General features: G+C 32.3%; 2 protein-coding genes across 14 annotated transcripts in view; both read right to left on the bottom strand.

Annotated features, from left to right (window-relative positions):
- Ih (hyperpolarization activated cyclic nucleotide gated potassium channel Ih) overlaps positions 1-7,308 on the bottom strand; it is a 191,621-nt gene extending 184,313 nt beyond the window's left edge. For 6 of the 12 annotated variants that reach the window (XM_069039986.1, XM_069039988.1, XM_069039990.1 and 3 more), the window contains exon 1: positions 7,151-7,307. In XM_069039986.1, the coding sequence (XP_068896087.1) occupies positions 7,151-7,218 (68 nt within the window). In that variant the 5' untranslated portion in view covers positions 7,219-7,307. Of the gene's footprint in view, positions 1-7,150 lie in introns of all 12 variants that reach the window. The other 6 variants (XM_069039991.1, XM_069039993.1, XM_069039995.1 and 3 more) reach the window with 4 other exon arrangements.
- A 363-nt stretch (positions 7,309-7,671) lies between these two features.
- Positions 7,672-12,760, bottom strand: LOC138124823 (uncharacterized). Of its 2 annotated transcripts, none has more exons than XM_069040003.1 (4): positions 12,618-12,760; positions 12,410-12,561; positions 12,054-12,283; positions 7,672-12,003 (listed from the first exon to the last, which is right to left on the bottom strand). In XM_069040003.1, the coding sequence occupies exons 2-4, from the start codon at positions 12,467-12,469 to the stop codon at positions 11,805-11,807; spliced, it is 489 nt and encodes a 162-aa protein (XP_068896104.1). In that variant the 5' UTR covers positions 12,470-12,561; positions 12,618-12,760; the 3' UTR covers positions 7,672-11,804. The 2 variants fall into 2 exon arrangements, with proteins under 2 accessions (XP_068896104.1, XP_068896105.1); XM_069040004.1 differs by having other exon boundaries at positions 12,054-12,268.
- Positions 12,761-13,632: the final 872 nt, after the last annotated feature.

Below are 13,632 nucleotides of genomic sequence, written 5' to 3'. Positions count from 1 at the left end.
ATTTCATGAAACTACAGGAGCCAAAATCGATCCAAAATCTGGACGACCCACAATTGTTGTAAACGGTAAAAATTGAAAATTCACTTAATTTTATGTTAGATGTAGTAGATAATCCAAAGACTTCGGTAAAGCTTTGAATCACAATATGAGTCGGGGATCAGTTGAAGAAATAATAAAACGCGAAACGTATCATTTGTACAAAATTCAGTTGCTGAATTAAGCGAAGACGACTTTAATCGCAGAATTGAACTTTGCGAACCAACGATGCATAAGATAAACCAGAACGTCAACTTCATCAACTGTGTGCTCTTTTCTGATGAGCCATCTTTCTGTTTAATGGACATGTTAACCGTCATAACTGAAGATACTGGTCAGACAGAAATCTACATCGGATGTAACAGATTCATAGCCAACAACCAACAAAAAGTTTGGTCACCATATTATCGGTCCTTTCGTTTTCCAATGGCAAGATATTTACAATTTTTGCAACAACAGGTTGCTTCCAGACTTAAACAAATACTCCCAAACTACGAAAATCGGGTTATCCCAGCTGAAATCATATGGTTTCACTAAGATGAAGCACTACCTCGTTTTGGACGTCAAGTACGCCAGTGTTTATATAAAACCTTTCCCGGAAAATAAATCGGGCGGAGAAACAAATGATTGGCCAGCTTTTGACTGATTGATTTGACTCTGCTTGATTTTTTCTTGTGAGGTCATGTGAAAAATCGGGCTTATGTCAACAGACCATTCAACTTTGAAGAATTAGACGAACGTGTAAGAACTTAAATTGCGAATATTCACGTTAAAAAATTTTTGTCTTTTAATTAAAATTTCTGATTAACTTTCGTTTAAGCTTGTCAATTTTACAAGAACCTTAAACATTTGCTGGAAGTAACACATAAGCCACGATGATGACAACATTTTCAACGCCAACTATTTTTGTTATGGTTTTTAAAGTTGAATTTGATAATAATTACTGAATTCAGAAAAAAAATGCTGATTTTTAAAAATCTTGAAACCTTGAAGCCTTGAATCTCAAGAAGTTCCGACAAACAAAATATTTACTTAACTGTTGTTGTAATGTTTAACGACCCTATATTTATGTATCCATAGGGTGCATTGAAAACGTAACATCATTCTGTGTTATTAATAATTAATTAACAAAAAGAAAGAAAGAAATTAAAATAACAATTAATTAGTGTCATTTGAAACTTTGAAAGTAAAATTGTTTTCTTTAAAAAAAACATTCAAATCATAATGTATTGAATTCTAATTCTTATATTTATGTGGTTGGGATACATTTTAAATGACATATTTTCCAGCTCAAAAATTATGATTACTTCAACAAAAATTTCCAAGATTATATTCTTGAGAGTTGCCTAACAGTAAAATTACATAACTCTAATAAAATTTAATAAAATAAAATTTTCTAAATAAGAACAACCTTGAATGCTGCACCGTAATAATTTATTTTGTTACAAAGGATTTGATCACAACCAAAATCGATATTGATTATACATAGATTGGGTAAGTTTGTTCAATTATTAAAAAATGGACAGTCTTTTAACACATATGGTTAGATGCAAGAACATTGACGATAATTCTCGTAGAAGTAGTAGATGCGAGCCATCACTATAGTTTATAAATTAATAAAAATATGATTAAATGATACTGAACCACCAAAAATGACATTAAAAACTGGCCATAACAAAGGTTTTTAAAAAATGGACAAAATGTTTGTTGGCTGGAAGAAAAACATGTCAGATTCTTAACAGCAAAATAAAATTTAAAATCATTAGAAAAAATCCGACCAGTTTCTTAAAAATATTTGTAATCCTAGATTAAACGTAGATGCACAACGATGAGTACATTCGATAATGAAATAAAATATTAAAACCGTGGAAACATGCCAATTCTCATTTATTGCTGTAGCAAAACTTTAACAATCGGTTTGACGGACCATTACAAGCACCTTGTTCCTGAGAGATATTATGAAACCTTCTAGTTCTTTCATATTTCGTAAATTAAAACGTTTTCTAGCTAGAGAGGATTTCTATAAATGAGGAAGTCACTGTGGCAACGGAAAGACTTTTTGCAGACTTTACAAAAAGCGCGTTGCTGAACTTAACATCGTTGAGCTTATTGCATAAGATATTACAGCCAAAGTTAACAAATAATCTCAATCTTAACACAATTTTTTGATGAGATCACGAATATTTCAAACTGCTTTGACCTTATTTCCTTACACTATTATTAGTTCCATTTTGGAAAACTTTTCATAAATTGGCAAGTTTTTCCACTGGTTAAAATTAACAACTTAGTTCAGATATACCCTGTATATTCTGTTTAGATTAGAAGATTAATAATAATACGAAGCTTCTAAAGTTTCTTCTTGTTTATTACCTAATACAGGTAATTCTGAGGGAGAGTGAATGAAACGTCGCAAAATGGTGGATGCGCCGGGATTTACATTGCACGATAAAATTTACGCGCCAAAATTAGAATTTCGTGAAAATTGTTATGAAAATATCATTTGTTTTTTGAAACTTGAACAACAATAGTTATATGTATATTTTTTCAATATCAATATTTCAATATTTTCTTCCATTACACAACTTTTTCACATAAATACTTTTGCACTAAATAGTTGCACAATGTACTTGCATGCATGGTTCGCTTCACATCTAGATGAGTATCAGTGTTTATAAACAACCGCTTTCGCAGAACACTATTATCTGCGGAAGTTCGGGTGACAGCCTCCGAATTTGCACCGAAAGCGCTGTTTCTTGCAACTCTTAAGCGTCAACAACAATGCGTGCGGTGCAACAGCCTCTGCAGCAATATGGCTGAATTGAATCAATTAAAAATATAATGAGGTGTTATAACGTTCGCATGCAGTTTCCTCTCGAGTTTCCTGGGCCATAAGAGCAGCAGTGAGGCCGACACAGTAATTTGATCGTTAACGCAATTGCGCGGGCTAACAACTTAACCCCAGGTTGCGATTTGGAGGTCAAATCCATATTCCTGATGGACAAATTTGCTGTGATTTGTTACCTCTGTCTGACTTAATGTTGACATTTAACACTCCAAAAAAGATGATTAAAATAGGAGCACAAACACTTTTGCATTTAGGACAAGAAATGCATCGTAAATTTACTTGAAATTTCCATTCAGCAATTTAAAGTTTAAGCAGCCAGTCGGTAATTAATTAAAAACTTACAGTCGGGAGTACCTGCTAATTTACTAACTTTGGAAGTTGATGGATACAAAAATTAATTAAGTACATAAGCCGAAAGACTACAAATTCATTGTTTATTGCCAAACTTGATACAAATACATATTAATCTTAGATTAGAACCTAAGATATACTAACAATAAAAATTGTTAACAGTTTGATTAATGAATTTAATGAAAAATATATAATTAATGGAAAAAGTTGAGGAATTTTTTTTTACAATACCCAGACAGTGTTAACCCAATTCAACAACCTTTCAAAGATTTTAATAAAAGATTTGACGAATAAGCTGGGGATTTTTTTTAGGATAATTGCAATACTGAGACAGTGCTAACGCAATTCAACAAGCTTTTTAAGTTTTTACAACATCCGACAAGTGCAAGAAGTTTGTACACAACAAAAACTTTAATCAAAAACTAATTTAACTAATCAAAGTTACTGACATTGATGTAGCAACATGTGAAATAAATTCATGAAAGACAAGTTGTCTTTTTTATTTACATTTAATATAAACTTGGAGTATTTACCTTGTTTTCCGCTTGGCATCACACTACAGCCAGATCACAATATTATTTCACGTTGCGTCTTGTACGACCCCTTAAAAGTATTCAAAGCGGAACCAGAAAAGTTCATCATTAAAAATATACCATCTGTCGTCCCTCCTAACATCATTATTTCAAATTTTCTTAACAATGACTTGAATTGAAAGTGATGGTGATTTTTTTTCAAAAGGTCCAAACAATTCTACCATCGTATTTTACGTCACCGTGGCTTATTCAACCCTTAGTGTTGAAAGCAATTAGAATAAGAAGATAAGCCTTACAGGTAATTATTTCAGTTTAAAGGCTTCCACTTTATGTCTGGGGTAAGAATTAAATGGGAGACATGTCTTAAATTCACGACTTTGTGTTACAAGTACGTTATCAATATTTGAATTTCTGATGTGGCATATCCTTCGAAAATCAAAGTAACCAATGACTATTCTCCTTTAAAGATATTAACAAAATACGTATCCAGTGCATCAGTTTACGTTTTAACAGGAATTTATCTTTATAAAAAATGTCTTGCTCTAAGAACGTTAACTTAAAACACAAATTAGGCCTCGACATTGGGAGAACTCAAGAGTCAAGACCGTCATTTATGTATTAAAATAAGAATTGAAAAAAAAGATGCGTATATTACATAACCTAAAAATTGAAAATTTCTATCCTTCATGTATAATTTATCAATCATACAGGGTTATTCACGAGAGGGGTATTTCTGAACTTCTTTTTGCCGCAACCCATTATACACATTGCAATAATATCTTGATTTCAAATTTTGAAAATAATTATAACTGAATCCACGATGGCTCTTACTCCTGTCTCTTTGACGTTAAACCAAAAAATCTTTGTCAATTCGAAAAATTTGTCTTTACAATAATGACGAAAAGACTGACATGCTCTCCATTTATGGAGTGTGGAAAGAATTCTGTCACTGCTGCGGATGTTTAGAAGCCGATCGTAGACACTTCGAACACCTTTTACATTAACTTAATTTGTTGAATTTTGATTAAATAGAGGTTATCTGCCAATCTGACATTTCTCACAAATCTATCCAACTTACTTTGATTTCTAATTTAAAAGAATAACACATTTGATTTAGTAGTTACTGTCATTGGTATTGTTGGTTGCGGCAAAATAAAAATTCAGAAGTACCCCTCTCGTGAATAACCCTGTATAATTAAAAAAATACAGATTATCGAATAGATTCTACCGTGAGATCATTTAAATTTATAATTATAATTGAAGTAGGTTGACTTTTAAATTAGATTGGCAACACTGTTGACAATTTGATTTGAATCGTCAAAGTGACGCTTCAAAATTCAATACAAAATGTGAAACGGCGAATTAAGAGTTGTATCCAAGCCGGGAGAGAACACTTTGAACATTTTGTATGGTTCTCAATAAAACTGTATTACTTTCTAGTGCTTCATTTCTTTTAAATTAAAACGATTGAACATGAGAATCCTAAACGTCAACAGTGTTGCCAATCTAATTTAAAAGTCATAGCCTACTTTAATTATACATTTAAATGATTTCACGGTAGAATGTATAAAGTGTCTCTAAAAGAACGTATATCAAGAGTCCTGTGGAATTCGAATATATTTGATTTTTGCCGCTCTGTAGCATAATGTGGTACATACCAAATATAAAAACAGAGGTTATGTAGTTCATTAATGACAGATTTTTAATAAAGACTGTTGTAAGATGAAAAGTCATTAGAATATAGAAAAACTAAAGAAAATCACAAGCAAAACAACAAAGACGTCGAACTCACGTTAAGACGCTAATATTTAATAATTTTACATTTGACTGTTGATATCGACATAGTTCGACAGACTAAAATTATAGAGCCGCACAATTCCACAGGACTCTTGATATTCATTCTTTTAAAGACACTTTGTAGAACAATGACCTTGACAAGCAACCTAAAATTTATTGAGATAATGACCAGCAATTAGACTGAAAACATTTCATCTGAGTAAACTAGTCCTATGCACGGAATGTGCTGCCTTCTTATAACAATGCCTGTAGAGAAACACGCTAAAAATGATTATTATTTCTTCTGGGGACCATCATTTTTAATAAAGAATTTAATGATGATCAATTTTCGAAAGCAATTGATAAAATTCGTTTTATAAATTTAGACAACTCTTGCATTTTTGATGGCAATTGTGTGGCGGGAATGAAACTGTCACTAGGAATATGTCGCTAAGTAAATTCTAGCCAGCAGCTTCAAATTGATGATTTACGATTTAGGTACATTGTTACAATTTACATTGTTTAAAAATGTACATTACTTGCACGATGTACGTTTTATAATATCACCGATAAGACGGTAATGAAAAAAATGTTGTTAACTAAAACTGTCAACTAAGTGATCTTGGTTGAAAAATGAACGACAGTACCAAAATGAAGCTGATATATATCACAAGGCATTATCCCATCTAACATTAGACCACTTCAAGCTTCCTTCACATTGTTTAACTGGTTTCGCTACTGGCACCCTGTTACTAATTGTCGTTGACACTTTATCTGCTATGATGCAGGAAGTTGACGATGAACTTTCCAAGAAGTCTAAAGCAAACTGGAGTCTCCTATAATTAATAATAATGACATAACCATAGAACTAGACAATGAGAAGATTCCTGAAAAAGCCAAGTTTTCACTTGCAGACAGACTCGTTACCTATTATGTAAGTTTCTTATCGATCTGATTAATTCGTATCTAATGGCTAAACGATGTAAAAAAGCTCAACCAGCTTTCGATATAGAGTAATCGATAATTCTGTTTCTAGATTTATACGTTTTTGATTAAAAAAAGAAACTTCTATGTCGTTGTAGAACCACGACGCCGTGACATGGTCTTTTTTTACTACATGTCATATCGTGTCTTAATTTAACCGCGAACCTTGGAGAATTGTGGTGGCATTCGGTTAAAACTAATGTAATAAACCTTCCAGGTTATAATGCGTTGCCATTAAATTTTCACAATAACCAACAAGTGTATTTTTAGAAACTCCTCTTCGCAATTTTCATGAATAACTAATTCATTACGATATCGATCATAATAGAAGTTGTGTTATAGTAATCCCCTATTGATACGTTTCTTGCAAGGATGGGTTTGCCAATGAAAGATTTAGTCCTTCGAGGAAACCGCCGATGTCGTGCAAAATACGCGATGGTTGATTAGATTCGATGTTGGGGGTTGTGGTCGGAGTTGTGTCGTGATCAATGGGCTCGAGGAGTGGTAAATGAATGAAGTCTAGCGACAGGACCGGCAAGGAAGGTACGTCGGGTGTTACATAACGCCAGATGTGAGAGACACCACGTTCGACGTAGGGGGTTGCGCTGCGCCCCCGGGAACTTACTGGTTGTGGAAGTGCTGCACATATCCCCCGGGTCCTGACACCCGGCGATGGAGGCTCCTGACAGACATAGGTCTGAGCTGACTAGCATCGCCCCGCGGTCACCGCTGGCTCACTCCCGTACATTACGCGGGGGTTCCTCGTGCGACCCCGTTGCGCCGCTGACTGCCGTCCTCGAGGATGTTCAGCTGCACCCGCGCATGCTCCCCCGCACAATCATGTGTTAAACAATTTCATACATCTTCATTTAACGCATATCGTGTCGTTTTGCAGTCTCGCCACCTCCCCCCATTAACCCTATCAATCCGAAAAATCCAAGGAGAAGCTTAAAATGTTTCGCAGGCCCCGGAAGCGCCGAGCGCAACTGTCACGAAGATTGAATCGATTAGAAGTCCACCCTTAACGCTCAAGTAGAACCACTTATCATAAACTAAGTGGTTTCGTATGTAGACACAAAAATCCTCGAGCACATCAACAGAATCCTTCACGTTTCGAAGAGGACAGAGTGCAATTAAACACTAGCAAAACTGGAGGTTTCGGTTTATTCACATTTTTTAACAGCAAATTAAAAGCCTATAAATATTTCACTATAAAGTTTTTCGAGTCGCTTTAGGTCCCAGAACTGTGCAAACAACATCACTCATTCATTACACCCGTTTCTTTTGCCCCTTGTGCAAACAACGTGGAAGCTCCTCAATTTTGAATACATTACAAGTTTGTTACAAAACCGGTCTACAGATCTCCACATTTATCAGATTTATCTCTATTACGTACACTTAAAAATTATACCAACGAGGAAGGTAAAATAATACATTAAAAAAAAAAACACATTCCGCAAATAACGTACAGTCTATACCAAAATATCATGACCAAGTTTACAACAAGACTCGGTAGGAAATATGCTTCTCAATGAATATTTTTATGTGAACATCATATTTTTGTTAATAAAAATAGGAGTACAGTTTTTTAAAATTATGAAATTCTACATTATTCGTTTAGAAAAGTTAATCTCTATTGGCACTATAAAAACACTTTTATTATATTTCATTTTCAGTCATTTGGCACACTAGACTAAAACAAATTGTTGCTGTTTAGTACAAATGCAATCACTTACACAAAAATTGGTTTGTAAGGTGTGTCAAGTAGGTATATACAGGATAGATATTTCACGACTGATAATAAGCCCGACATAATTGAAAATGCAACCCACAATACATTTCCAAAGTTAACATGGATATGTTTTTTCTGATTTAAAAAACATAAAACATAGTTACATGTGCAGCATTTTTATTACGTGTACATTCGCCATAAATCAGGATCATATCTGTTTTCTCATCGTTCGAATACTTACTTACATTTCAATTGAAAACTTTAACTTTTTCGTAAATGTCAGTTGTGACAAATAAAATTATTGGAAGCAAAGCCATCATGGATTCTTAATTTCATTTTAAAACAATACGATATTTAAAATATCCACGTTAACTTTGGAAATGTATTGTGGGTTGCATTTTCAATTCCACCAGGATTTCACTTGTGAAATACCTGTATGTATTTGATTTAATTTAGGTAGATAATAAAAATATTCAATTTCGCAATTTTAATAATAGACAAATGTACCATAGTAGGCCTAAAAAAGAGCATTCTTAGCTTGCAGACATCTTAGAATCATTCGCTCTGTTATACACAATCTATATAATATGTATAGGTAAGATACTAGGCGTACTTTTTTTTAACAAGTATAAATCAACACTATATCCTTATTTTCTAAATTAACAAATAAAATGTTTTGATAAAAACAGTTTATTTGCTGGTACTTTATTTTTTTTTTCTTGATAATATATCAAATTTTAGTTCTTAATAATTGCGGGCGTACTACCAGTAAATATTTCTAATTATGTAGAAATAAAAATTAGCTTGATAAAGCTGATAATATTACGACATTAAAATTTTATACACTGCGAAAGTTCGTCTTCCAACGAACGTAAAAGACATTTAATGGAAAATTGTCCCGCAGATTAATTTTTCATTGATGATGAATTGACAAGATCGAATTGTTAAATTGTTTACAAAATTAATGCACAATGTTATAAGAGATTCCGACTGTAAAAACAAGCAATATAAATTTATTTTCGTGTTTTGAAGGTATTTTATCATTTATATCTTAATAGCCTATTGACTCAAATATTAAAAACAACCTTTTCTACTTCTAATTGTATAAATTAAAAGAATTGTGCAAACCGGACTACTTCAAGATTACATTAACAAACTTTAATTTATGGGTTTCGCCCCTATAATCCTACTGGTACGTACATATCTCTGAGTTCAGTAAATCAATAATTTAAGCACTGTGTTAACGAAGGAGCTTGTCAAGTAAGTATATCTAAAATACGCAAATACGTTTTATTCAGAATACATAAACCTACTAACAAACCAAATATTTAAATTTTAAAAATGCTACTCTCGGGGTAGTTGAATTAATCTTCATAATTACAATTGCATTTATTATGTCATGATTAAAATGTAACAGCACTTGTGCAGCTGCAGGATTTGGAATATTTCAGATTTCATAAATATTTACAATTTCATCATAGGGTTATAAAATTCTTTTTTAAATCAAAAATAAAGTATGTCGACGAATTTTATGGAGATTAATCTCTTGCTTGAAATAATTGTTTCTACAATGACTACTGTTTTGAAACAAATATATTTTTCCTGGGAACGATTGCCTCAAACCTTCAATAACTAAATATCATTAGTGAGTATTACAAGAAACTAAAATATGTTTACAGATTGGGCATTAGAGCCATCTTGTATCTGTCAGTAAGGTGCACTTAAGGCACAATGTATTTCAAAATTATTTTAGAAATGGTAATAATAGATAAGAGTTCCGTAATTGTTATATTTGACTATCTCTTACAAGACCGTGGAGCAAACAAATTGAAATAAATGAAGGTGATTCAGTAGTTACCTAAGGCCCGGTTGTATATAACTTAGTTAACATCGCGTCAGCTAACAATGCGTCAAGTCGGAAATCCGCCCATTTGATTGGCTGATTCAAATCCGATGTTAAATATCTCCCAATCAAATCGCTTGACATTATGTTAACTTTGACAACGAACTTGACATCGCTTTATACAACCGAGTCTAAATGTTTTATATGCCTTGAAATTTGCATTTCTTTTTCAAAATAAATTACCTAATTAAGTTTTCTTAACCTAAAAAATTTATTTTCATATGTGTAAAAGGTTATAAAATAACTTCTTTTCAACCTAAAATACTTCTATCAGTGATAACTAATCTAAACACCTTTTATACAGGGTGTTAGCCAATGGTTGGGAATAAATTTCAGGGTGAACTCATTACGAAAAATGTGGCTTAAAACCAAAAAATAAAATGTAGTCCACTGTTGGAGAATTTCTCTAATTAGTTCATTTGTCTGCCTAAAATCGCATTAGTTTTGAATTTTGACATACGTTAAAAAATTCAACTTTCCACGTTTAAATTTTTTCTTTAAACCATTATTAAATCGTAGTATTTCAAAAAAAATACAGATATGCCAGAATACGTTTATTTTTCTTTTTTCTTTTTTTGAGAAAACTACTCATTTTAACGAAAAACTTGATTTAGGTTTTAAGCCACATTTTTCGTAAGGAGTTCGCCCTGAAATTTATTCCCAACCATTTACTAACACCCTGTATAACAAAAAACTAAAATGTGGATAAAATTCGTAATGCTTGGCACTTGTCCTGTCATAAAACATTCTGGTATGTTAAATATAACTCAGCTGATACATTTAGGGACAGTTTATAGAAAGAGAATTACATATTTAAATCGAATTAAATTTTAATGCCCGATTAACCCATGAATCTGAAACTTCGATTTGTTCAATCTGATCACGTGTTCAGTTAATCTCGCATTTGATTACGATTAACTTAATTTCGCTTCTGTAAACTGGCCCTGGAATTTAATATTGAATTAAATCAAGAAGAGTTTATTCTGATTGTTTTTAATTGTAACTTAAAAACTAAGATGTTTATTTTAAAATATCTTATTTTTTATTGTTACTACAACTTATAAAAATAGACGCAATGATTAAATTTGTTTTTAATACAATTCTAAAAAGTTCATATAATTTTCTGAAGCTCTCAAAAAAGGAAATTATTTATGGAAACTGTTTTGATAATTTTTACTATAATCGTGACAAAACCCGAATGTAGTTGTAATATTATGCAAATACATATGTACATCATCTAAATTGAATAGAGAGTAATATTCTTGTTAAAAAGAATTTTCCTCATTTTTATGCATAAATCCGTTTGGTTTTTATCAGAGACAGAAATAATGTTTAATTATTATATCTAAAAAAAAAATCAAATTCAGCTTTCTTGAAAATATTATAGTAATTATACGAAATCGTCAATAAACTATGCATATAGATAACTTTTAAAATTATCACATAATATACCAATTGCACAATATATCTTCTTTGATCCATGCAACACCTGTTTCTGAAAATACGTCTTTAAAAAATATTGTCCAGAAGGTAATACTGCGTTTGTAAATTCTTGATTTTCAATGTTACTATATAAACTGTCGGAATTTCTTATAATACTGGATATAGGTATATATGAACAGTAGGTACATTGTACAAATACCACTACATTATGACACAGAAAGAAAACGGACAACAAGCAAATTTCTTGTACACCGTTTGAGGAGGTACTAGATGTAAGTCCTCCTCTTCCTCATCATCGCCCGATATGCTCATTTCCTCTATGCTAAAAGTGTCCGTCAATTCCTGATGAATCCTCGATTCCTTCCTCGACAATGGAAAAAAATTCACTATGTCCTCTTCGCTAAAATAAAGACTTGTCATAAATCAGGAGAGAAAAAAATCAAGACAAACCTGTCATCAGTATCCCATTGCACAAGAGGTTGATGGTCTTTCGCTCCAGGAATTGGAAGTCTTTGTATCGGAATAAGACCAGGCGTGGTGTGATATTCTTGATGTAATCTACGAGCGTGTTCGATTCGTGCTTCCAACTTTCTTTGAAGCTGACGAGAAGTAGGTAAAGACCTAGGAGGCGATCTGTTACTGTCGGCACTAGAAGAGTCACTCCCCTGGAATGATGAAAACTGTAAATCCAGTTAACTTACACGACCTTTTCATCGCCAAACTAGGTTAATATTTAAAGGGTAAAAGTTTACGACACTTGGGAATTAACCGGTTCTATCAAGTATAAATAAAAAAAAACATCATACTCTTGGTTTTAATGAAGGGTCCCCATTGTGGTCTCCACTATCTATACCACTGTCTTCCATCACAATTCAGTTGACCAGACGCAGAAATAATATGTATCCAGTTTTGTTGCAATCACATGTTTACATACTGGTGGTTTGGTCGATTGGATTATCTAGAATGTAGAATAGAAGATATTAATAATATCGATTAAAATAATGAATATATTACTTATTTGTGTGAATTCTGGATATTATTTGTTAAGTAACTTGTAAAGACAACTCTGTTAATTGCACAACACTGGTAACTAACTGCCATGATGCATATTGGGGTGATACTAAAAAATCAATAAAACGGTTCTGACGCTGGCTACGTGTATCTATGTACGTAACCAAAGGATTATGGACATCATAGATAAGAGAATACAAAAAAAAAGGAATACAAAATTAGACCCCTACTAAAATTTAATTAATAGTAATATGGAAAAAAGAATCACGTCATTAAGCAGAACTAGATGAGCGATCCACATTTTCCGTCGTTTGTTACTTAAAAATTGTCATTGCTTTTTAATATAAATGTTATATTTTTTTAAATGTAGGTAGGTATATTACATTACTAAGGAAATAAGTAAGATTCATGCTAATGAGCATGCGTCGTGAGTTGCAAAAGGCGAGGCAGATTGAATATTTTAAATGACATGAATTCAAATAGTCATTTTTAATAAGTTAAGTGAAAATCAGTCAAATTAATGATAAAATCACTGTCTGCTCATTCGAGCAATTGATTTGGATAAATTATCAACGTATGCCCTGATTTGTTTTCTTTTTAACCACCTTGTAGATGTAGATACAAATTAAATTTTATTGTAAAATATCGGTAATCCATAAGGAAAATATTATTATCGGCAATAATTATATCTTGATAAATATGTGATATATTCTTTTCAATTTTGTGGAAAATTTTGTGACTTGTTGATAGTGAGTATGACTGTACTTTCAGGATGCTGAACTAGACTCGTTAGATTTTGTTTCAGTTTTAGAGCCATACGAGTTTTGAGTATTATTTCTTAAGTAATTTGTAAAGCCAATTGCATTAATTTCACAATACTGGTAGTCTAACTGCCCTGATGTATAGAAATTGGGGTACTAGATACAAAGGTTTTGATGCTAGTTCCATGCATCAATGTACGTAACTAGAATAGTATATTAAAAGACAAGTTTCATAAGACCAGTCTTGAAGCACGAAT

Source organism: Tenebrio molitor, chromosome 2 (genome assembly GCF_963966145.1).
Source record: "Tenebrio molitor chromosome 2, icTenMoli1.1, whole genome shotgun sequence".
NCBI classification, from domain to species: domain Eukaryota; kingdom Metazoa; phylum Arthropoda; class Insecta; order Coleoptera; family Tenebrionidae; genus Tenebrio; species Tenebrio molitor.
Note: the sequence above shows the minus strand (reverse complement) of the source record. Positions and strands in the feature narration are given on the sequence as shown.